Source organism: Aotus nancymaae, unplaced genomic scaffold (assembly GCF_030222135.1).
Source record: "Aotus nancymaae isolate 86718 unplaced genomic scaffold, 86718_ANA_hifiasm-v0.15.2.pri h1tg000004l, whole genome shotgun sequence".
Lineage (NCBI taxonomy): Eukaryota > Metazoa > Chordata > Mammalia > Primates > Aotidae > Aotus > Aotus nancymaae.
In genome coordinates, this window is record NW_026988415.1 from 49743627 (window position 1) to 49770508 (window position 26882).

General features: G+C 34.6%; 1 protein-coding gene across 5 annotated transcripts in view; it reads right to left on the bottom strand.

Annotated features, from left to right (window-relative positions):
* Positions 1 to 26882, bottom strand: part of DIAPH2 (diaphanous related formin 2) — a 906017-nt gene that overhangs the window by 430496 nt on the left and 448639 nt on the right. For all 5 annotated transcript variants that reach the window (XM_064362655.1, XM_064362651.1, XM_064362641.1 and 2 more), the window contains one exon: positions 9442 to 9571. In XM_064362655.1, coding sequence (XP_064218725.1) covers positions 9442 to 9571 — 130 coding nt within the window. The remainder of the gene's footprint in view (positions 1 to 9441; positions 9572 to 26882) is intronic.

Consider the following 26882-nt stretch of genomic DNA (forward strand, 5'->3'; position numbering starts at 1 on the left):
AAAGTTGAACAAATAACTTTCTATTTTTTTTGAGAAGGAGTCTTGCACTGTCGCCCAGGCTGTAGTGAGGTGGCGCCATCTCGGCTCACTGCAATCTCCACCTCCTGGGTTCAAGCAATTTTCCTGCCTCAGCCTCCCAAGTAGCTGGGACTACAGGTGTACACCACCATGCCCAGCTAATTTTTTAGTAGAGAAGGGATTCCACCATGTTGGCCAGGATGGTCTCGATCTCCTGACCTCAGGTGATCCGCCTGCCTCGCCCTCCCAAAGTGCTGGGATTACAGGCGTGAGCCACCGTGCCCGGCCCAACATTTTTATTAAAATAATGTAGTAAGGCTGGGTGCGGTGGCTCACGCCTGTAATCCCAGCACTTTGGGAGGCCGAGGTGGGCGGATCACCTGAGGTCAGGAGTTTGAGACCAGCCTGGCCAATACGGTGAAACCCTGTCTCTAGTAAAAATACAAAAATCAGTTGGTTGTGGTGGCAGGCACCGGCAGCCCCAGCTGCTTGGGAGGCTGAGAGAGGAGAATTGCTTGAACCCAGGAGGTAGAGGTTACAGTGAGCCAAGATCATGCCACTGCACTTCAGCCTGGGAGACAGAGCAAGACTCCATCTCAAAAAAAAAAAAATATATATATATATAGTAATATGTATATTCAATTTTACTCAGACTGCTAAGATTTAAGGAAGGTCAATTCTACTGACATTTTGTCATATTGGTATATCATTCTGTGCTTCTAAAAAGTTAGATTACAACTCAAAGTTTAAATCTGTTAGGAAACCTTAGTTTAACACTTTCTTGTATCTTAGGTCCTGTAAGTCACTATAAGTAAAAGTTAAATGCTCTAAAAACAGTAGGATTTTGCGCCATAGATTTTTATTTAATAGATTATTAAAGAACTGAAAGATTTTTCATTGAAACTAATAGTAGACAATATGAAATTTTTTTTTTCAGCTATTAGTATAAAGTATAGATGTTTCAGTGGTTAGTTACATTTTACATTGAGACAGTCACTCCGCTTGGCCCTGTGACTTGGTCCTTACTGTTCACCATAAACCTTTGTGGTTTGGTGGTATCCATAAGTTTAGGTCTTTTCCATTATTAACTCAATTGTTTCCAATTTTAACTATTTCCCTTGAAGAAGCAAAGTGTGGACTAGGAAATACTTATTCTAATTTACCTTGCTATTCCTCTCAAATTTACAGTAAGCAGTAATTTGCAGACTGTTACTCTCTATTTGTCAACTTCCCACAGTGCCTTATTTTGAAATATGCCTGCTGTACAAAAATGATATGCAATTAACTCAATTTAATAAGCACTTACTGAGCACTTCTATGTCCCTTCCAAGAACTGTTCAGGCAGGACTCTGTTTAGCTTCCAATATCAGGTGCAATCAGGGTGGTATGGACATAGATTGAGACCCTCCGACTGAGGTGCTGTGATAGAACTGAGATTGTAAGGACAAATAGAATACAGTCCTTATCACTAAGAAACTCAGTAGGAGGTACAGATAGAAGCGAATAATTAAACAAAAAGTGCAAATGTGGTATGTGCTCTATTACCAATAAGGCTAAAGGGCTGCTGTGACACAGAGGAAGGAGTGATTAATTCCGTTAAAATGGAGCTAGAGAGAGATTATGGACAACTACAGAGAAAGTAGCATTTACACTTGCAGTAAGTTTTTTATTTGGTCAGCATCTACTTTCTATATGTTTTCCAATATGTGAACATGAGTCTTTGTTGTATATTTTCAACCACAACGATACTAAAAATGTGGATGAAATATATGTAATAACTTTAGACAAGGTCTCCAAATGTACATGGACTCTACCATCCAGCTGTGTGATCACAGGCAAGTCCTTCATCATTCCGCATCTCAGTTTCTTCAATTGTTAAATAACTTTGGATGAAATGTCATCTTGGGTCCCTTTTAGCAGGGACTAAATAATCTTTAAAGCTTCAAGCAGCTGTGGAGTTTCTGAAAATGTTTTGTCATTTTTTCTTTCTTCCCCCCAAACTTTTTTACTTTGCTATTATTTTACTTTGTTTGTTTATATAAAAAAGAAATATTACTATGGAATAAAGCCATAGATTTTCACCTATAACACTGCCTTGTTAATCCTGTGAAGAGGTCAGAGTGGATAAACAGCTAATCAGTAATTAATGCAGATATCAAAACATGGCAGATATCAAAAGGTATAGTTGATCGTTAAAATTAGAATAATTTATTTAATTCATAAAAAAAGTTAACACTGTTCAGAGCAAACTTAACTAGCTTTTATCTTGTAGGATGGCACCAATTTAATGAAGTGAAACCCATTTTAGATGTATGCAAACCTTAGGAAAACTAGTACCTTCAAATACATTAATATAATTCCCCCCTTTTGAATAGAACCCTTTGGTTTAATACCTGGAGTTGACCTATAAAACAGGAGTGGTTTTTAAATCAAACAGTAAAAAAATCCTCAAAGCTGAAAATTAAAGTTATAGCCACAGGGGGGAAAAAAGACTTATCAAATATGTCTAATAAACCAGCAATATTTTATACTATATCTATTAGATGTAAGTTTATATATATGTACATATACACACATATATGATCTTTAAAATTAATCATTGGGGGAAAAATAATTGTGGTTCACAAAAAAATAATTCAATGTTTTGAAGGCATCAGAGTCTCTATAACAACCATTTTCTTTCTCTAAAGACTAATTGGTATGCCAATCTTGAATGAAATGACCTGGAGATTTATAATTTAACCAAGAATAAAATGACCAGAGCAATGTTATTTTATTAACTTTACTGGTAATAAAGTCACCTTTATTACTTCTGAATAAATGAACTTCATAAGGCCTATGAGAATGTTTAAAAGGAATTGATGCACTCTCTTCCCTCGTCTTGCCTACTTTCCTCCCTTTTTCCTGCAATAGACACTAACTAACTAACTGAATAACAAACTAACTAAATAAATAAGTAAACCTAACCCAAAGCAAAACTGTTCTCTAATTCTTCAGGCAATGCTTCATAAACTTTTGCCACCAAAGTACCCCTAATGGAAGAGAAGACTGAAAATACTCCCTTAGGTATCTGCTACAAGTGGGAAATTTCTTTGAAGTCATCTGTTTTATTTAAAAAATTCATGTGGATTTTGAATTTTATTCCATACTATATATCCGTTTTAATGTAAAAATGATGTGGTTTTCCCCAATATCTTTGAGTTACAGAGACCTAGAAAAATATGCCAAGTTTATACCATAGTTCTGTATCTCCCAAGAAGCACACAATTTTAGCAGCTTAGCTTTACAAGGAATAAACGTAATTATAATTTTTTCCATGGAACCCACATACTTCTTTCTTTTTGTTTGCCTTTCACATCAAGGTGATTTTTCTCCCCTTTGCCAGTAATGTTGATGCCTGTAATTTCAGTACTAAACTAAAATAAATTTGATGTTTGCTATACCACACAGAAAAGGTCTTACTCTACCAAAGAAGGTACATGGGTTCTAATAACAAAAAAGTATGAAACCAGATATTGGTAGTAATCAAGTTATTCTTTCAATATGAACAATATAATTCATTCATTAACTGAATTAGTTTTGTCTTATCTGTATCACTCCAGTTTTAAAAAAAAGCACTCTTTTTGTTTTTGAAAAGAAGGGGGATCATTTTACAAGGAGATAGTCCATCATCAAAGAAAATGAATTATATAGTGTTGACCTATTTTTGCTTTTTGCTATGTTATACACAGTCCTGAATGTGATGGAATGTGATTCAAACAGGGCTGGAATGTACATTAAGTAAACAAGACAAGTTAGACTCAAATACCAAGGAAAAGTGTTTAAATATAAATAAGAGGTAATTGGCTTGACCTTTTACAATGCTTTGTTTCTTCCTGCAGACTTAATACAAAAAGTATTTTCTCCTAAGGCCTTAGTAAAAAATAAAAAATAAATAAATAAATAAAAAGAAGAAGAAAAAGGAAATAGATTCTGAACAGTGATTTGACAAATGATAGTCAGTTGTCTTAGAGTACAGGGCAGGTGAAATTTCCAGGCAGAGGATGCAGCATGAAATCATACACAGAGACAGGATTATTATAAAGGAATAAAAACGGCTCAAGAGACTACATGTCTGGGTATACTGAAATGAGAACTAGGAGGAAATGAAAGAGGGATGCAAGCAGGCAGAATGTGCTTAAGAACTTTTTGAGTTGAGAATTCTCAGTCTGAATTTTACAGGGAAAGAAAAATAACTAGTCAAAATAATTTGAGAATAGGGATTGCTATGGTCCAAACAGTGAGCTAGGAAGAGGATTTTTGGCAACAGTCTTTTGAATACACTGGCAGGAAGAATGCACAAAATCAGGAATAATCAAAATTGAGCAGAGAGATTTTGCTCTTGAAATGGATTGGAAAAAGGAAGTTGGTGATATTACAAAAAAATAAAATAAAAAATTAAGAAAAATATATATGAAAGGATTTATCAAAAGCCCAGGAATATGAAACAAATAGAATTGAATATAATACACACTTACTAAGACTGGAGGAACTATAAGATATCTTTATGATTGTTCTCTTCTAATAAGACAAAAGAAACAACTATAATATTCTTAGTAGTATATCAATACTACTACTAATATTATAATCGTCCAGCAACAGCTGCATACTTATTATGTGTGAAGCATTTTACTGGATGCTTTGCCTACATTAACTAATTTAATCTTATTATCATTCTCATTCTACAAAATGAGAAAACAAAATCTTGGAAGTTAAATTATTGGCTCAAATTGTAGAACTAATAAGTAGCAGAGCAAGCTAGGATTAGAAAGTTATAGTGTCAGGCCAGGCGCGGTGGCTCACACCTGTAATCCCAGCACTTTGGGAGGTCAAGGTGGGCAGATCACAAGGTCAGGAGTTCAGCGTGGCCAACACAGTGAATCCCCGTCTCTACTAAAAAAAATACAAAAATGGCCGGGCGCGGTGGCTCACGCCTGTAATCCCAGCACTATGGGAGGCCGAGGGGGGTGGATCACGAGGTCAAGAGATCGAGACCATCCTGGTCAACATGGTGAAACCCCATCTCTACTAAAAATACAAAAATTAGCTGGGCATGGTGGCATGTGCCTGTAATCCCAGCTACTCAGGAGGCTGAGGCAGGAGAATTGCTTGAACCCAGGAGGCGGAGGTTGCGGTGAGCCGAGATCGCACCATTGCACTCCAGCCTGGGTAACAAGAGCGAAACTCCGTCTCAAAAAAAAAAAAAAAAAAAAACAAAAATTAGCTGGGCATGGTGGTGTGCATCTGTAATCCCAGTTACTCAGGAGGCTGAGGCAGGAGAATTGCTTGAACCTGGGAGGTGAACGTTGCAGTGAGCCAAGATTGTGCCACTGCACTCCAGACTGGGGACTCCAACTCAAAAAAAAAAAAAGGGGGAAGAAAAGAAAAGAAAGTTATAGTATCTAACTCAAAAGGCTGAGCTCTACAATCTACTTTCGTCAGTAGCGGTAGTGGCTAAAGTATACAATATTATTGAATATCTCTCTCTATAACTATATAAAACATATATATATATATATATATAAATAGTATATACAAATATATAGTTAAATATCCATAGTTATTTTTTAAAGTTGTTTGATACATATTTGTACACACTTATGAGGTACATGTGATATATTGCTATATGCATAGAATGTATAATGACTAAATTTGGGTGTTTAGGATATCCATCACCTTGAACATTTATCATTACTTTATTTGGGAACATTTCAAATCTTCTCTTCTAGCTATTTTGAAATACACAATATATCATTCCTACCCACAGTCAATCTACTCTGCTATCAAACATTAGAACATATTCTTCCTCTAATTTTTTTATGACAGGGTATTGCTCTGTCGCTCAGGCTAGAGTGCAGTGGTATGATCATAGCATACTGTAGCCTCTTGGACTCAAGGGATGCTCTTGCCTCAGCCTCTGCAAGTAGTAGGAAACTCCTGGCCTCAAGTGATCCACCCACCTCAGCCTCACAAGTAGCTGAAATTAAAGGTGTGAGCCATTGCATCATGCCAGAACTTATTCTTTCCACCTAACTGTATGTTCGTACACATTAACCAACCACTCTTTATCCCCCTACCCTTTACCTTTCCCAGCCTGTGGTAACCACCAATCTATTTTCTATCTCCATGAGATCAACCTTCTTAGCTCCTGCATATGAGTAAGAACATGCAATATTTGTCTACCTGTGCCTGGCTCATTTCACTTAATTACCTCCAGTTCCATCCATGTTACTTCAAGGGACAGGATTTATTTCTTTTTTATAGATAAATAGTATTCGATTGTGTATATATACCACATTTTCTTTATTCATTAATCCGTTGATAGACACCTAGGCTGATTTCATATCTTAGCTATTGTGAACAGTGTTACAATAAACATGGGGATACAGGTATCCCTTTGATATACTGATTTCCTTTGCTTTGGATAAATACCTAGTAGTGAAACTGCTAGATCACATGTAAATACCTGTAGTTATATATAACATATATATATATAAAACTGTTGATTGAGGTACATATAAATACCTGTTGAGTGATATATGTGTGTGATACATATTTGTATATAGTAAATATATTACATATAAGAATATATGCAATATATTACTATAGTAATATTATAGTAATATAATATAGTAATCTTACTATATTATAGTAAGATAATAATATAGTAATATAACTATGGTAACAGTAATATTATTATAGTATATTACTCTAATATTACTATAAGTATATATGTAATATATATGTATAATTATATATGTAATATATATATTATACTATACTATAATATATAGTAATATATATTACATATATAGTAATACATATTATAGTAATATATATTATACTAATATTACTATATAGTAATAGTAATTACTAATTACTATATTAATACTAATTACTATACTAATATTACTATATAGTAATATTAGTATAGTAATACTATTAGTAATACTATATATACTATATACTACTATAGTAATATATATAGTATATAGTACTATAGTAATACTATATATAGCATATTTATATATACACTACTATAGTAATATTACTATAGTAACATTACTGTAGTATATATTATACTATATATACTATACTATAGTAATATATTACAGAGACACTACCACACACATATATATACTATATATATACTATATATATATATATACAGTATATATATATATACAGTATATATATATATACTATATATATACACTATATAGTATACTATATATGTATCATATGGTATATATATGGTATATCACATATAGTATAATACTATACTATATATAGTATATATATGTGTGTATGGTAGTGTCTCTGTATTTATAAATATATTACATATACTTATATGTTACATATGATACCTATATAGTATATATATGTATATACTATATATGTATCATATATACTATATACATATATATACTATATAGGTATCATATGTAACATATAAGTATATGTAATATATTTATAAATACAGAGACACTACCGCACACATATATCACTCAACAGGTATTTAGACTTAAAAATCAAAGCTGATACAAGCTTCATTCCAGATTTTATTTCAGTTGTTCCAGATTATTTTGACTAAAAATTATATTTATCAGATATATATTCATGTAAACTATCCCCAATATAAGAATTAAAAATTATGAATATAAAATTCACAGAACATTATGCATGAACATATTATTGATATACTTCTTTCCAAAATGTCGTAAAATTTGATTATACATATTGAACAAAGAAAAATTAGAAAAAAATTCTGGTAGAAGGCAGTCAAAAAGTATTAGTAGCAACAAAATGAGCTAATTTAAGGACTGGTGTTTTTTGTGCTATATATATATATTTTCAAATTATAATACAAAATGCTTAAAATGTTGCTATTACTCCACATTAGCTACATGTTAGTAAATATGCTTCTAGTCAGAAAGCTGTATTTTTAAATCAAAGGAGAAATTCTTTAGAAGAGCTATTACCAGAAAGTTGCCATTACAGTTATAACTTGTGCAATTTTCCATCATATCATACCATATTTTGAAAACAGTGAAAGAAAATAAATAATATGATATAATCATAGTTTATCTTCTTGTGTTATTTTTCTCCTTGGACCATAAAATGATACAAACTCGATAAAATTAAAGAAACATGGTGAGGATTTGATTGACAATACCAGACCGGCTGAGATGACCACTGCACAATGTTATTCAAAGAATATTTTGGGTTTTATATACTCACTATTTTTAACTTATAAGGAAAGTTAACAGGTTTATATGGTTCGTAATAAACTTGAGAAACATATACGAAGTCCTTACCAAAAGTCCTCTGAGTTACAGAATGAAATCACTTCAGTGCAATTTCAAGTATAAGATTTATGGTGTACTTCTCTTATCTAAAAGGGAAAATGCACTTCTTCACACACATAATCTCATCTTCAGCAAATGTTTCCTTCATCTTCCTTTCTTTCACTTTTCAACGTCTTGGAAATGTATGTAATACTTACTAACTGACAAAGCTAATTACCCTGAATTAAAATCTCAGAGACATTTTTGTTTCCCACATCCTGGTCCTCACAGGAGCCACAGCTTGCCCATTCTATCCCTTCAATGATGCTGTACTGCTTACCACATCAAGACTAGACTCCTTAGCCTGACACCGAGTCTCAAAGATACATGCCTTACTGCTTCAGCCTTAGAGTCAACCATTCCCTTCACCTGCCCTAAAACATTCTGCCGCTTTGCCTTGCTCATGTTATTTTCCCTCTGGAAACAACATATACAACATCTCTTCATGTATGTTTCTCAACATCTTTTCCATGTTTGTAAAACCCTGACCTCCTATTTCACCTTTGACATCTTCCATGAAGCCTTCTCTTATCTACCCATTCAAAAGTACTTTCCTCCTCACCTCAACTATAGGACATTATATTTTCCTGCATCATTTCTCACATGCATCCTTATTTTATAACACATCTGTGTGTATGTATATATACACACATTTTTTCTCATCTACTGTATTTTAACCATACTCAAGCAAAAGCTCTCACAATCACTGTCATATAACCAAGAGCCCTATAGTATGGTTCCTTTGCAAACAATATCCACTTAAATGTTTATCAGATTTAAGTAGAAACATATTATCTAATCAGAGAAATGAAAGCTTTAATAATGTAGTAGTGGTAAAAAAAATGATGTAAGACAAAATAGGTTATTAAAATATAGTATGCTGTCAAATATAAGCTAATGGAAACTATTTTCCTGCTTTTATTATATTAGTAAATAAACAAAAATAGTTTTATGAATAATATTTACAGATCCTTTAATCTATCCATTTAAACCACATAGGCAAGAAATAATCTCAAAGCAGTTATAAATCAATTACCTTTGCTTGCACTTTCTACATGTTCCAGTTCTTCAGGAAATTTTAGGATATCTCGATATTTTTCCTCACAAATGTCAGCAATAAAATGCAAAAGCGTTGTTTTCTGATCTGCTGATTTAGTATCTCTGATCTGGAAGAAAACAACAACACATTTTTTTGTAATGTTTTAGTAAATATATTCTTTTTTTAAACAAGTGAAATGAATGAATTTATTATAACCCATTTAAAATTTTTTAAAACCTTGGGGTAGGTTCTTAATTTGGTCTAGCAGCAGTGCTCCAGATTTTAAAATGAGCTCCATATTTTAAAAGCAAGTAGGATGACCAATAAAAGTGCCAAATTAAGCCTTAATCGGTATTTTCAAAAATGTCTAAATGATTGTGGCAAAATGAACTATTCTTTTCATGAGAGAAGAACATTCATTTAAGTATTGATAATTGCCCAAGTTACTGTGATTATTTTGTCATCATTCTGTTCTTTGCTTTGTTACAAAAATATGTTCTTGAAAGATTCATTTGTGAGATTATATTTATTTCTAGCCATTGTTGATGTAAATTAATATAAAGGAGCAAGCACCTTTTATCCTCCTTTACTTGCATGGACCATCAGAAAATAATTCTCAAGGTTGTGCTTATCCTGGGTTATTTAAAAAAATCTGACCACATAATCCTAACATGAAAAATTTTATTTGCTTACATATTGCATTTCCTTTTCAGACACACAACAAAAGAGATGCCACAGTTAGAATGGTAAAAATCTTTAAAGCATAGGACAAAAAAAAAAAAAAACAACAGAGAATCTAGTGCTTTAATGTAATTCTCATACTAGACTAAGCTGCAAATAAAATCAAGGATTTGCTTAGAAACAAAGCATAAATACAGCATAAAGTATCAAGTTTTCTCATTCCATTGGATGTTTTAATTCTATAATCCTTAGATGATGGGTTGTCCACTGATGTTCATACTGATTTGGAGTTTTTTAGCTTTAAGGATTACTCTGTTTAGAATAAATGAGTATTTTTCACAAACAAGTTTATGAAAAGGCTGTACAGGATATTTAGGTAATTACAGACTAAATTAATCCTTATTGTTTTAATGACTAAGAAAGAAAAACATGGCATTTAATAAATCAGGCCCATACTGGATCTGTTTTGTTCTACAGGTTTTTAAGAACTATTTACATCTCAATGATGTAAACAACTTAGAAGAAATATTAGTCTCAAGGTTCCAAACAGCCACAGGAGGCAAAATGTTAAGAGTTCAAGAGGTCACACTGATTTCTTTTAAAATTTCTGGGATTACTTTATGCCACATAAGAAAAATATTTAAAATTTTATACTATCATGCTGATCCATTAAACACTTTTACCTACTATTAGATAGAAATGACACAACTCAAGGACAAGCTGTAAGCACAAAAAGCAACACAAACCTGAAGGATTTTTTTGTTCTTAAGTAAGGACAGCAGCTGTAGAGGAATCAATGGGAGGCTCACATTCCTAAAGAGAGGTCTTTACCTGGGATTACTGTGTGATGTGTTTACAAAGTGCATCGTTTTTACAGTATGCCGGATATGCCAAATAAAAAAGAAATTAACATTTTCTTTTTTGTTACAAGTTCACTAACCACCTAAATCCTAAAATTCTGAAAACATTAAGTGCTTAGAAAAAATTGCAGTACCTCTTCCCAAAGGAAAGGAAATTCCTATGTATTTTATGAACTCTTTGGAGACAAAAATAATTTTTTTTTTTAAAAAAAAGAACACAATAAAAACAAAAACAAAAACTCACCTAGTTTTTTAGGACATCAAATTGTACAAGTGCATTATAATTTACAATAAAATGCACATGGCTAACACTGGAAAGGAAATACAAAAACAGAAAAATAGCACTGTGTTCATATGTCAATTTTATGGATGATTTTTTTCTTTCTCACATGTGTTATATTGTTATGTATTAAAAAACATTTCAGTTCTTGGCAAGCATACTTATAAGTGCTTAATTTTCAAAAATTGTATTTATTAATAAATATTTATTCAGTATCCAGTCCATTATCAATTTGTTACAAAAGTTAGTAGAATTAATGGTTACATTTTAAAAAGATAAAACATAACATCAGTTAAATGTATTTGTATCTTCCATAAAATGATAAAGACTTTTAGACAGACTATGCATTTATTTATTTATTTATTTTATTTATTATTTTTTGAGATGGAGTCTCACTCTGTTGCCCAGGCTGGAGTGCAATGGCACAATCTCAGTTCACTGCAACCTCAGCCTCCCGGATTCAGGTGATTCTCCTGCCTTAGCCTCCTGAGCAGCTGGGATTACAGGTGCCCACCACCGCAACCGGCTATTTGCATGTATTTTATTTTAGAATCATAATACTCTCTTTAAAGCATGGGCAAACATGGCCAAATGGCTGTCTCATCAAGTTGAGAAGTACCTTAGTTGGACTGGGAGACAAGCTGCTTAATGTATTGTAATATTTGCTTTTTTAAAAAACAAAAAAAAATCTCACACACAGAGACTATTTTAATGTTTCAAGCTGACAGGAAATCATGACAAATGGATGGTCTTTTAAACCTTTATGTGTGTGAGAGACCTTAGACTGATTATTTTAAAAATATATACAGTATTAAAATATAATGGAAAATAATTTTTACGTATTGAAGCGTATTTACTTTGTATTACCGTGCCTTCGGTCTCTCTTACCAAGCCTACACCATTCACACATTAGCCATTGCATCTCTCTCAGGCCCGATCATGTTGTTCAATGTCAGCACAGAAGGCAACTAAGAACATTCATTGTCATCAATTCTACTGGTTAAAGACATTTATCCAATAATTTGCTCCTCTGAGTGTACTAGTTGGATATATACATCTCTTAGGGTAGAACAAGAGTAATCTAATCTGAGTATGTACAAGTCAGTTCCAAAGTGTTTGAGTTAGTTTATTAAGAAATATAACTGATTTCCATTTGATAGCTGTTTAACATGAAATTATGTTAAAATTTTACATTAACATGAAATATCCAGTTAATAGTTGCCTAGACTGCCTAAGTCTTAGTGATGGTTGCACTGTATGCATTTCAAGGTCTGCTCTAGCCAGAAGCAAAGTGCCTTTTTGCATCCCTGTATGTGTTTTTCCTCTCTTCCTCTAGCTAGCCGTGACAGGCAGGGAGAGACAGATATATGACTTATTTTTATAAGATGCAAAAGGATGAACAAAATGGCCACTCTACAATCTTCTTTTATATATTTTCAAACACTAAAAACACAAACAGCAGTTCTAGAAACAGGAAATATTTGAAAAAGCTAAAAAAAAGTTTTATATTATTTTAATAAGCTCAGTTATCACCGGATGATAATGAAAATAAGACAGTGAGTCACTGTATTAACTGATCAGGTGCCATCAGTTAATAAACCACATACAGCAATTTTAATTGTAATCATCCGACCAATAAATGTTACACATAAAGATTAATAACTGAATTTAAATTAATTCTATCTACCTAATCTTCAGTAACTTTCTAAAATGGTACATGAATACAAAGTACCTTTAATAGGACACCTATTTCTATAGCTACTGCTGGTCATTTCTTTTTCCTAACAAACATGAATGCTACATTATAAAATATATTAAATATATTTTATATGTTCAAGTGTATCTCCAAAATTTTCTTTGGTATATAGCAAAATTTCTCAATAACTAATTGACACATAAGAAATTTATTTATTCCAAATATCCTCATTCATGCTTGAAAATCTCCAGTCTTCCCATATCTTTGAAATTGGGCTGTTTGAGTACACAGAAACCAGCATACAGCCAGAGAGCCTCAGACAACAATTTAATGATCTATGTCAGTCACATTCAATCTTTCTGTGAAGGACCCCTTCTGTAGGTAATTTTCCCTTCTGCTGAGATGTAAGCTTATTTCTTCTTGCTTCGTCCTCAGTGGGAACTGAAAATAACTGGTCACTATCCTGTACATAACAACCTCTCACAGAGTGAAAGTTCCCTTCTCATTCCCATCCTGTTTTTGAAATAAACAATTGCAGTTAATTTAACCTATCCACATAGATGTTATTCTTCAAATGTTTAATTTTTCAATGGTAATTAGAATCCGTTCAAAACACCCATTGCAAAGGCTCCTGTTATCTACTGGAAAAGAAAAGTTCTTGATTTTGCATACAAGATCCTTCTTGAACTGACCCTTGTCTACCTTCCTAACCTGCCTCCTGCTGCTGTCTGTCTGATTACACCTGCTTAAACGTACCATGCAGTTTCCTACCACTGTGCTTTTGCACCAACTGTTCTCTCTGTCTAGACCCCCCTTCTTTATGTTCTTTCTATCTTCCAAGTAAATACCTACTCATATCTCAAGACTAATTCCACCTCACTTCTGAAGACTTCTCTATCTTAGAAGCAATTAATAACTTTTTTTTGGCCACTTTCATTCACTCTGAACATTTCAACACAGTAGTTTCTCACACTCAACATGAGCTCTTACAAGGCTGGAGACCTTACTTTGGCAACATTTTTGAATACGCGGTGCCTACGAGGATGCTAGAAAATACTAGATGGTCAATACGATAAACGTTTCAGAATCAAGATTCTTCTCTACATAAACTCCAACTTGTGTGGGCTACAGAGCAATATTCCTAAAATTCATTCTACATTTATTTATATATATGTATGTGTACCTGTGTGCATATATGATCCCACCACATACACAGAGGTTGACTACAAAGGCCAGACTTTTCCAGGACACATATTTGCTAGAGTTAGGTGCAAGTGAATGCCAAAATAAAGATATAATTTGTCACTCAGGAAATGGAGCACCGTACATTTTTTAGGGGAGGCAGGTTAGGAACAAAGCAAATATGAATGGAGAAGTACATTCATTAATCCACTGTGAGCTGAGGACTGTGCAGAACACTAGGGATAAGAGATAAATGATGCATGGTACTTTTGAGGCCTTAAGCTTAGAATTTAGTAGAAAACACAAAATTATATAGAAAAGAAAAGACATAGAATAATTTGGTGGCAAATGTCAAGGACTGATAAAATGATAACTAGGAGGAATGTGTAGAAAAGACAGGAAAGGGCAAATTCAAGAGAGTCTGTAAGGAAAAATTGGATTTACTCAGTGAATATTAGGATGAAAGGAAAAAATCAAAGTCTCCAAAAGTTTTAAGTCCCAATGATTAAAAGAATGGTGTATCATGTTCAGAATAAGGGAGATAACTCTAGAGTGAACTGGCTTTAGGAAAAGGATGGCAGTTCAAATTTTAAACAGAGGTGTTAGCTACGTGAAGATACACTATAAGAAGATGGTCATAACCATTACGTTCTCTTTGCTTCATTTTATCCTATGTGATTTAGCCTAATTATGGTTCTTAAACATATATATGATCATGTCACTCCCTTCCTTAAAAAAAAGTAAATGGTTCTCTATGACTCATGTAATAAAGTTCAAATTTCTAATCAGAATAATTATTAAGCATAGACTTTGGATTCAGACAAAACCAGGTCTGAACCTTGACCCTCCCATTTACTACTTGTATGACCTTGGGCAAGTTACATGAATACTCCGTATCTCAGGTTTCTTATCTATAAAATGAGCATTGGATAAGCACCTATGTTCATAGACATGTTTTAGAATTGAACAAGATAGTGTACTATCATGGGCACCATCATCATCCAGATAAGAAGTGATGAGAGCATACCTTAGCTTCTCATCAGTATAAACTAAAAATCCCGCTGTTAATCTGGCTCCTACTCTGCTGTGATCTTATCTCTAGCTATTATCCTCTCTCACGTTCCCACACTCACTTCAGCTATGCTGGACACAAGTACAGAGCTTTTTTGTCTGCTTTGTTCACTTTTATATACACTCAGCATCTAGAAAAGTGGGTAGCACACAATAGGCACTCTATATGTATTTGTTGACTGCACGAATGGGTGAAGATTTCCACCCATTTACTTATGTTATACTCTTCTTCCTTCATCAGGTGATAATATCCTACTCCTCTTTTAAGGGAGAGGGGAACCAACATTTGTTGCCTATCTATCACGTGCCTATACTATAACCCAGGCATTTTCATAAGTGCTTTATATGCATTGCTTTTTTTAAAATTCTAAAATCAATTCAGTGAGTTAGTTATGAATATGCCATTTTTATAGATAAGATAGAACTCATAAGTTGTTTGATCTAGTTCCCACACTTAATAGGTATTGGTGCCAGATCAAAGCATGGCAACTTATGCACACTTGGAATTTAAGATATTCTTACTGGATTGAATTGTCATGGGTAATGAAGATGGTATGTGTATGAAAAGGAACGATCTTTCAGGGAGAGTGGTAGTTACTAGTAATAAGCCTTTCCCAACTTTCCCGAATAGAATTAATAAATTCTAGGCTGTGCGTGGCAGTTCATGCCTGTAATCCCAGCACTCTGGGAGGTCAAGGTAGGTGGATCACCTGAGGTCAGGAGTTCAAGACCAGCCTGGTCAATATGGTGAAATCCTGTCTCTACAAAAAAAAAAAAAGGAGGGGTCGGGGGTTAAAAAAAAAATTAGCCAGGCATGGTGGCACATACCTGTAATCCCAGCTACTCAGAAGGCTGAGGCAGGAGAATTGCTTGAACCCAGGAGGTGGAAGTTGCAGTGAGCTGAGACTGTGCCACTGCACTCTAGCCTGGGCAACAGAGCAGAACTCTGTCTCAAAAAAAAAAACAAAAACCCAAAAAACTACTAAATTCTGTCTTTGTTCTCCTATAGTGATTTATATATGTTCTAGTTATAGCACTTATTCCACAATACATAATTCTGTGTACACAACCAGTCTCACCAGATTGTGAACTGCTTAAAAATGAGAACTATATCAATTTTGTCCAGTAAACGTTTAATGAATAAATTCTTTAGACAGGCCAAAATAATTAGGGCTGATTTGATGTTAATCTTTGGTGACCTTCAAGCATGTGTGAATATAGTGCAAAGGATGTAAACTTAAAAGAAATATGGATAGTCAGAAAGAAGAGGTAATGTGAAAAAATAATTTATTCCAAATATTGACTGTGGATAATAACCAGATAATACAGGATGCAGCAGAGCTGGCAGCTGGAAAATAGTCAGGTTAGTGACAAAAGTTATTCTAATTATTGTCCCAAATAAGTTCAACATAATTATGCCTGAAGGGGTCAAGCAATGGAAGAAATAAAAATGAAAAATCAAGAATTCATGAGCATTTGCTGCTTCGCTGGTTCTCAAACCCTGGTCCCTGGACCAGCGATATCAGCATCACCTGGGAACTTGTTAGAAATGCAAATTTGGGGGCTCAATTCCAAATCAACTGAATTAGAAACTCTGAGGGTGTGGTCCAGCAATTTGAGCTTGAGAATACTAGGGGAAAAATTCTGATATCACCTCTAGGTGATTCTGATGCATGCCACTAGGGAGACATTAGGCTACTTTCAAAGAAATTTCTAGGCAAGATGATGCTTGGTAATTGTCTACAGCTTGCCTAGGTCTTCTCACAACTGCTTTTACATATAAAAAGTTGAAGTATCAACATGTTTTCAATGCTTAGTATAAATTTAAAATAAGCGAGGAGTTATCTAGCAATCTGTGGCATCTGAAGGACAGAATTGCTCTGAATGTTCTTGATTAATTCACATAAAAATGAGACTGATTGGTATCATAACCTATCAGCTACTTATCCAAAAGTAGATAAGACAGACAGTATGCTCCATGCTGTGAAGATTCCAGATACATTGCTCTTCAGTGTTCTAAACTGTACTTCATCCTTCACCTAAAACTGTATTAAAAAAATACTTAAATGCTGCTATAGTATGTCTTATCTACTATATATCATCAGAGTGATGGACTAGATAACCTAGCAGATCATTGATGTCTTCCAACTCCTCTTCAAGCAAATCTGCATTGTTGCTTAGATATTTAGTCAGGAAGTTTGAATCCAAATCTGAAATTGTAAGTTGCAGATATCAGGTTTCAGTGTTTGCCATAAAAGTTCTTGTATTGCTAATGTATTTCAACTGTCTGAATTTCAGGACTAATATGCATGGGTTCTAAATAACCTAATACCTTGACCCCTATGCCAAACAGAGTTTACATGTATGAAATCAGACTATGGTGGGTATTATGTAAAGAAGAGAGCCAAGGGAGGTAGCTTCATTCCTGCTCCATGGCACTGGCATATGCTGATACCACATTTCCTTTGTCATCATACTTATTTCAGGTTGAAGACCAAGAGAGAGAATGGGGCTAGGTTCATGTGTTACCATACATTATACAGGAACAAAGCAGCAGACCTTAGCTCCCTGACCCAAAACAATTCTTAACCTCAGTTGCACAGAAAACAGTTCTCTCGGCCGGGCAAGGCACAGAAAACAGTTCCCTTCGCTAGGTGAGGTGGCTCACACCTGTAATCTCAGCACTTTGGGAGGCCAAGGTAGGTGGATCACCTGAGGTCAGGAGTTTGAGACCAGCCTGGCCAACATAGAGAAACCTTGTCTCTACTAAAAACACAAAATTAGCTGAGCACGTTGGCATATGCCTGTAATCCCGGCTATTTGGGAGCCGAGGCAGGAGAATCACTTGAACCCGGGAGGTGGAGGTTCCAGTAAGCCGAGATTGTGCCACTGCACTCCAACCTAGGCAACATGAGCCAAACTCCAACCCCTACCCCAAAAAAAAGGAAAAAAAAATGGTTTTCTTCTGGAAACATGCAAGAATGTGTGGGAGGAGCACCTGCTTTTCGTGCATGAATTTCTGTAGAGTGTATATTGATCATAGGCAAAAATTGATTATTGCATAAAGAGTATAAGAAATTAAGTAGTAAAGCAGCACAGATATCACTAAAGGAAATGTTTCTGCACACATTTAAGGAACACTGTCTTCAAAGTGTATTAAAACTTAAATGTGAAACAAAAGTTCAAATCTATAGACTGTATCTGAAGGAAGCCCTTTTGAATCTCTCCCTTTTCCTTTGGGATTTACACGAATGGCCACATGAAGTTCAGCAAACTTATCAACAGGTCCCGTCCTCAGAAAAAAAAAAAAGCCTAATCCTTCTGTGTCAAGGAAACATTCCTAACACATAGCAGTATCACACAATACACATATATAATTGTCCTTGAAAAGAAATACTGAAACTCAGTGAAGAGATCTGGTTGAGTCAATGGAATAAAACCATCTAAACTACCTATAAGGTCATATAATTCAACTTTATTTCTTTTAGTGAAAATTTTCCTTAATCATGGCTTCCTTTTCCCCTATTATATTTGTATATTCATGGAACAGTTAATATTTAAGCAATCATGAATGCTCCAGTGCATATATCAAAACAGCTACTACTGCTTGCCAGTCTTGATACAGCACATGAATTCTAATGTTAGTCTCCTTGATTTAAACAAAATTAAGTTCTTTGCTCTCTGCCAAGGGTTGTTTACAAATTATTGCTTTCTTCAATACTACCACACACTGCAGTAACATTGAAAAAGATAATGTATTTTTAAGGATTGCAATTACCATAAAGACATTAGTTCTGTAGCTATGACTGGACAGGTTTAATACATGTTTTCCCAGCTTTATTTCTAAATCTGTCACCAAAAATGCTTTTCTGGGCACTACATGACTAGGGCTGACACTAATTCAGCCAAATGTAATTTATGGTGGAAAGAGGTGTTCATTCTTTATGTAGGCCTGATCGTCCCTTTTTTATACTCTTTAGCTTGGTATTATAATGGTATTTCCAACAAAAAGGAAACAGATAATATCAATTGTATAGTCAAGCAATTTAAAAGTTTTACACTTGTTAGCTCAATTTATGGTAGCAATCTGTGAAAGGAGAGCTTAAACTTGAAACTATGACAACATTAAATGGAATAAGGATTCATCTCAATTGCCACCTTCCGGCCCAGCGGGGCATTTGTGCAGTTAGTTTCTTAGACAAGACAAATTCTGTTTCCTGCCCTTCCTGCTCCCCTTCTCAGCATCTTCCCTTTTAGCCCCACTTATCCAAGGAGAATGACCTGCATGTGCATTAGCCTGCATTGCCAGGACCAGTGACAAATCAACTATCATTTGTACTCATTGGTTTTAGGAAAGGCCAGAATGAATTAATGAAATATGTCTATACAAAGAAAAGCTGTTCTGATACTTTCACATGCTTTTAATCATCCTGTCTTTAGTTGGCTTACCAAATAAAAATCCTTCTGAGAATAGTTTTAATACAAATCAAATTATTTAAATTGGTATAGAAATAGTTTACAAGTATGAATGTTGCTGTTAGATGGTTTCTTCTCAGACACGGTTTAAGCATGTAACTAAAACTTTTAACTTTTATTGTCATGAGAATTTTACTTAACAAATTGTTTTATACATATGAGGTTTGAGAGTAAATGGAATAATTGTTTTTTCTGTATATAGCTTCAGATTGTCATACCACCAAAAGAGTGCATAGGACTCATTTGCTGTGTATATACACTGTAAATAAATAATAAATGGCATTTAAAGGTTTTAACCTTTAATAAATGGCATTAAATGGCACTTAACATTAGTAATTTTAGCTATTTATGAACAACTTTGAAGGTCTAAGACATGGAATATTACAAAAGCATAATTAGAATTCAGCATTGAGGAGCAGCTGTTTAAGAGTGAGGTATTTAACCATATTGATGTTTCTAGCTATATTCATCTATGCTGTATATTAGTTGACCATATAAATATGATTAATTTTAGGCATATTCTCTCATTGAACAGTATCTGGTTTCCATTTTTTGTGGGGGAATCACTGTTTTGGATATAATTACAGATAATGCTGCTGTAAACACTTCTTTGTGTGTGTGACAGCATTTCACTGTCACCTAGGCTGGAGTGCAGTGGCATGATCATGGCTCACCACAGTCTCAACTTCCAGGCTCAGGTAATCCTCCTACCTCAGTCTCCCAAGTAGCTGTGACTACAGGTACCTGCTATCATACCCTGCTAATTTTTGTATTTTTTTGTAGAGAGGGGGTTTTGCCATGTTGCCCTCGCTAGTCTCAAAATCCTGGGCTCAAGTGATTCATCTGCCTTGGCCTCTCAAACTGCCAAGATTACAGGCTGTATTATCCAAGCTGCTATTGAACTCCTGGCTTCAAGCAATCCTGCCACAGGCTCCTAAAGCACTGGGATTATAGGTGTGGGATACCATGCTTGGCCTTAAACATTTTTAAGCACACAGTTCAGTGGGGTAAAGTGTATTCACACTGTTGTGCAACCATCACTACTATTCATCTTCAGAAATTTTTAATCATCCTATACTGAAACTATTACCCATTACACATTAACTCCCCATCTCCCTTATCCCCCAGCCCTTGGTAAACAAGGACTTTTTGTTTCTACAAATTTGAGTATTCTAGGTACCTCATATAAGTGGAATCATATAGTATGTGTCTTTCTGTGTATGGCTTATTTCACTTAGCATAATTTAACCAAGGTTCATTCATATTATAACATATACCAGAGTTTCATTCTTTTTAAAGGCTGAATAGTATTCCATTGTATATATGCCACACTTTGTTTATCCATTCATCCCTCAATGGACATTTGGGGTGTTTCCATGTTTTGGCTACTATGAATAATGCTGCTATGAATTTGGTATACAATCATCTGTGAGTCCCTGCTTCCAATTCTTTTATGTATATGCCTAGAAGTGGAATTGCTGGATCATATGGTAATTCCATTTAAGTTTTGTAGTAACCACTATGCTATTTCCTACAATGGTTGCACCATTTTATATTTCCACCAGCAATGCATAACGGTTCAAATTTCTCCACATTCTTGCCAACACTTGTTGTTTTCTATTTTCTTGATAGTAGCCATCACAGTATGTTTGAAGTGGAGTTTCATTGTGGTTTTGATTTGTAATTTCCTAATGATTAGTGGTGATAAGCATCTTTTCCTGTGTTTATGGACCACCTATATATCTTCTGTGGAGAAATATTTATTCAATTTTTTTACCCATTTTTGAACTGAGTTGTTTGTTGTTGAATTGTGGGAGTTCTTTATATATTCTGGATATGAATCATTTATCAAATATATTACTTACAAATATATTCTCCCATTCTGTGGGTTGCCTTTTTTTTCACTCTGTTGATAGTGTCCTTTGATTATGTGATCATTCTTGTATATGTCTCCAGGATCCTTACCTAAGAGTTTATCTAGATTATATACTAGAAGGGGCATTTCTTCGTACGGTTTCTTTAACATTTCTTAATAGTACCAAATTGTTTTCCAAAAGGAATTGAACGAGTTACACTCTCACCAGTAGTTCCCTTTGTCCCTTATTCTTACCTCTACTTTATATTAACAGAATTTAACATTTTTGCCAGTCTCATGAATATGAAATATCTTTTTATATATATTCATAGATTCCAAATATGAAATCAATCATTGTAGTTTAATTTAATTTAATCCTAAGTATGAATGAAAAATGGTATAGACCCTTCGGAAAACAGTATCTCTTAAAACTACACTTTCCATATGATGCAGGATTTCCACTCCTAGGTATTTACCCAAGATAAATGAATTTATGTCATATACATAAATGATGGTAGCAACATTTATAATAGCTAAAATTTAGAAACAACCCAAGTGTCCATCAGCTGATGAATAGATAAACAAAATGTGGCACAGCCATACAATGGAATAACTACCCCAAAATAACAATGAACTACCAATACATGCCACAACTTTACACTAAGTGAAAAATGTCAATAAAAACATAAAGTAACACAAAGACGCTATTACCGTATGATTCCATTCATATGAAATTCTAGAAGAAGGCAAAACCAGGGTGATTTAAAACAAATCAGCAGTTGTCTAGAGCTAGGAGTAGGGATCCATTACACAGGGGCATGAGGAAACTACATTGGTTGATTGCAATGGAGTTTCCAAAGCTGTATACAAATAACAAAATTCTTCTAACTGTATGCCTAAAGAGAGTAAAATTTTTTTCAGATGGGGTCTTATTAGAGGCATGTGAACCACAGCAACTCCATCTTTAATAGGAGCTGGGTAGAATGAGGCTGAAACCCACTGGGTTGCATTCCCACATGGTTGAGGCATTCTAAACCACAGGATGAGATAGGTCATCAGCACAAAATACAGGTCATAAGGACACTGCTGATAAAACAGCTTGCAGTAAAGGAGCCAGACAAAACCCACTAAAACCAAAATGGTGATGAGAGTGACTTTTGGTTGTCCTTACTGCTACACTTCCACCAGCATCATAACGATTTACAAATGCCATGGCAATGTCAGGAAGTTACCCTATAAGGTCTAAAAAGGGAAGGCACGAATAATCCATCCCTTGTTTAGCATATCATCAAGAAATAAGCATAAAAATAGGCAACCAGCAGACCTCACGGTTGCTCTGTCTATGGAGTAGCCATTCTTTATTCCATTACTTTCTTAATAAACTTGCTTTCACTTTGTACTGTGGACTCACCCCAAATTCTTTCTTATGCGAGATCCAATAACCCTCTCTTGGGGTCTGGATCAGGACTCCTTTCCTCTAACAGTCTCACTCTGTCTCCGAGGCTGGAGTGTAGTGGCGCAATCTTGGCTCACTGCAACTCTTCTTCCCAAGCTCAAGCAATCCTCCGACCTCAGCTTCTTGAGTAGCTGGGACCAGAAGTGCGCACCACCACACCCTGCTAATCTTTTCTAGTTTTGGCAGAGACAGGATTTCACTAGGTTGTCTAGGCTAGTCTCGAACTCCTGAGCTCAAGTGATCTGCCCACCTCAGTCTCCCAAAGTGCTGGGATTACAGGAGTGAGCCACCGCACCTGGCCTAAAATGAGTAAATTTTATTGTATGTCAGTTAAAAACCTCAGTAAAGTTACTACAAGAAACTATAGGTTAGGTTCAAGTCTCTCTTGACCATGAATATATTTTAATTCTAATAAAATAACAATACAACAAACAAAGTCCTAATAAGATGCCTTAAGAAATCAGTGAGTACCCTGGCCTTTCTTGTATACTTTATGAAAGCTGAAATTTGGAAGTATAAAGTGATCTGAATGGGTCAGGCTGTGATGGATAAAAACTCCTTGGAATCAAGCATGTGCATCTCTCCCCAAGTCTTTGAATATAACTTACGATACTTTGCCACTTCACTGAGCACAGATTTCTTGAACTCCCAACTTCAGGTGATCCGCCCGCCTTGGCCTCCAAAGTGCTTGGATTACAGGCGTGAGCCACCACGCCTGGCCTTCAGCACAGATTTCTAAGTCAAGTTTTAATATGTGTATCTATCCAGTTGCTTAAATCTGAATATTGAGATCCTTTCTCTAAATAGCCTCTGAATAGCTTGTATTTCCTCATAGTAGATTACTCGCATCCTGGAGTGATCCCTGATACTGAACATTAAATAACAAGTGTTTTCATTCTTATTTATCTGGACAATCTCATGATATCCTCTGGCAAAAAGGAAATTATTATTTGACTTTTGTGCCTCATTAGTGAATTGGGAGGGGTGCAGACATACAATGGTTATAAGTAGTACCATTCTACTATTGCTTTTGAACAGATATTGATTTTATCCAAAAAATTTAAAATACTAATATTTAACTACATATAGAAAGATGGTAGGAACTTGAGAATCAGTTTTAAAGATACTCTTTTTGTAGCATAAAAGGGAAGAGAGCATTCTGAAAATTCAGATTTAAAATTCAAAAAAAGAATAAAGGTTAAGAAATAATGAATGGCAAGGCTTTGTGCTTGTCCCCATGAAGGAAGGCAGGAAAAGCAAAACCGGACATTGTGTGGCGAAGAGAAGAAAAGTACATGTTGGAAATGGGGCTGGAATTATTTTTTCCTTCCTTTCCAAAGAAGTGGAGCAGCTTTACAGTATGGATATCATCTAACAGAGTATGTACTTACTTGTAGTTAGTTAGCCAGTGTTTATGAGCAACATAATTTATTTTTCATGTGTGCTATTACATAAAATCCATTTGCCCGTCCCCACACACACTTCTCCCTGTCTCTTGCTTTAGCATTACAATGTTCTATATCTGGTATCTAGCTTATAAGCTCCTCAAGGACTGGAGATGTATGTTTTATTTCTCTTTATCCCTGCAAAGTATCTAGCACAAGGTTCCACAGAGAGTAAAGGCTCAATAAATGTGGCCAACTTGCTGCACAAGTACTCACTAAAAAGTCGTTAAATGTACATAAATAATTTTTAGATTCTCTAAAATTATCACAGAGCTTTATTTTAGTATCAACTGCTACTTTATAAACTTCCTTTCATGGTCATGAGCTCTCCTTGTTAAGGTTGTGCAATGCCTTCATTAGGAAAATTCCTTTGACAGGAAAGTCCATTTGTAAGATGACTGGTCAAACTTAGCCACAGTAGCCATGTTTTTGGAACAACAGTCTCATACAGGGTCAAAATCTCCTTCGAAGAGAGCTGTTATGGAAAAAAAAGCCTTTGTTTTCAGAGTTACTAATTATATTCACTAAATGCTGTTCATGTTGTCAACTTTCCCCTACTGTGAGAATGACAAGATCAGTCATAAGATTATACTCAGAAAATGACTATAGCAATTCACAGAATACTAAGCCAGCTGGGTTCATTTAAATCCTCTGTGGAAACAGTCTTCATGGTGAACTAAGACAGACCTACAGCTAGTTCCATAAATCATCATTTTTTGTCTGCTCCAGTGCTGAAAATGTTTATTGCTGCTCCTGATATATGGGGTATTCATCAAGAACCAAAAAACTGTATTTTTGTAAACTAGAAATTATTCATCTCTGCCAGCTATACTATTCAACCGTTAACTGTATCTGTTATTGTTTAGTCACAATGATCTCAACAAGTATAGCTGTGACATAGTATCAATTTAATTGCGTTTTTTGTATTACTGTATAAAGATAAAATGAAAGAAAATGCAGATGTATTCATTTTTTTAATTTCCTGAAAATGTATCTGTATTTAATGAGTCAATAAACTAAGCCATATGTGAGTTCTCTACAGAAAATAAATTATGCCCATCCTTATAGTTCTATACACAAATACATATGGTTGAGTTTTTGATGCTTATTATTGGTCGAAGATAAGAAGTATAATTTGGCAACTCTTAGTTTGCATTTTTCAATGCTCTTTACAAGTCTGTCAATTGATGTATACGAAGGAACATTTAACTCAATCCTGTTTCTCTCTGATTATCAAATTATGAAAATCACCCCAATCCTTCTTCCTCTTTCATTCTCTTTCTCTCTCATTCTGTGTCTCAGTCTCTCTGTCTCTGTCTATCTCCCTGTGTCTCTTACTTAACACCCATGTGCACATATACCCTTTTTGGCTTGGTCTGGCTCTTATTTTATTTTCCTTGGTCCTTTCCCTAATACAAAATTTTCAAAAATTGAAATCTCTTCCATATCAAAAATGTCATGTGTTTGCATAGGGGAGTATAATAGCGAGGCATTGCTAGTACTCAAGGCAAGTATGTTATATACATGCATGCGCACGCGCGCGCACACACACACACATACACACTTGACAGTGTGTTATCTTGATATCTAGGAGGCAGACATAACTGTAACATATAAGTTAAAATCAGAGATAGCAGCATAGGCTTCACAATATTAATGATCACAGGTAAGGGCAGGTGTGTGTGTGTGTAATAGGGGATAGAAAATTTTAACATACATAAGAATAATAGAAAAAAAAATCCCATGAGTCTCCAAAGCAGTCAGTATTGACAAGGAATACTAATCAAATTAATGAACATTTCAACTTAGAAGAAAATATTTAAATAAGCTCAAGGGACCTCTATATAAGAGACAAGGAGGAGAATAAAGGTGCGAGTTAGTTTCTCTTACTCAGAGCTGAAGTTTTCAAAAAGATATTTTGAGACCCATAGCTTTTATAACTACAGCAATTTTTAAAAGTACATCTATAAACTTTGTTAATTCCTATGCCTGATGTGATCATATATTTTTCCCTCTGCTGTAATTAACTTACCAAAAATTTAGTATTTTCTCCCATTTCAATTTCTTAATGTAGGCTACTGAGAACAAGAAAGATATAAAGCATCTCCACATTAATATAAATCTAGAAGATGTATGACCATTTGGAAAAATTGAGGTTATCATTTTAGAAGAGGGCACCTCATAAGACAGAGACAAATATTGTCTTCATTAAGTTTTCTTTCTACTTAAGTAGTCAATCTGTATATGCATCACTGTAATATACAGACAGATAAGGAGACCAGGTAGCTGATATCTTAGAAGTGGGAAAAAGCACTGACTTGCTACTTGAAGGACAATCTTCAAAGCACATAGTAGTGTGCTCACAGGATTACAAAATCAAGGAGTCATCATAATCTGTTTCCAAAACTTAGAGGGCTGCATTTAAAAGAAGATAAA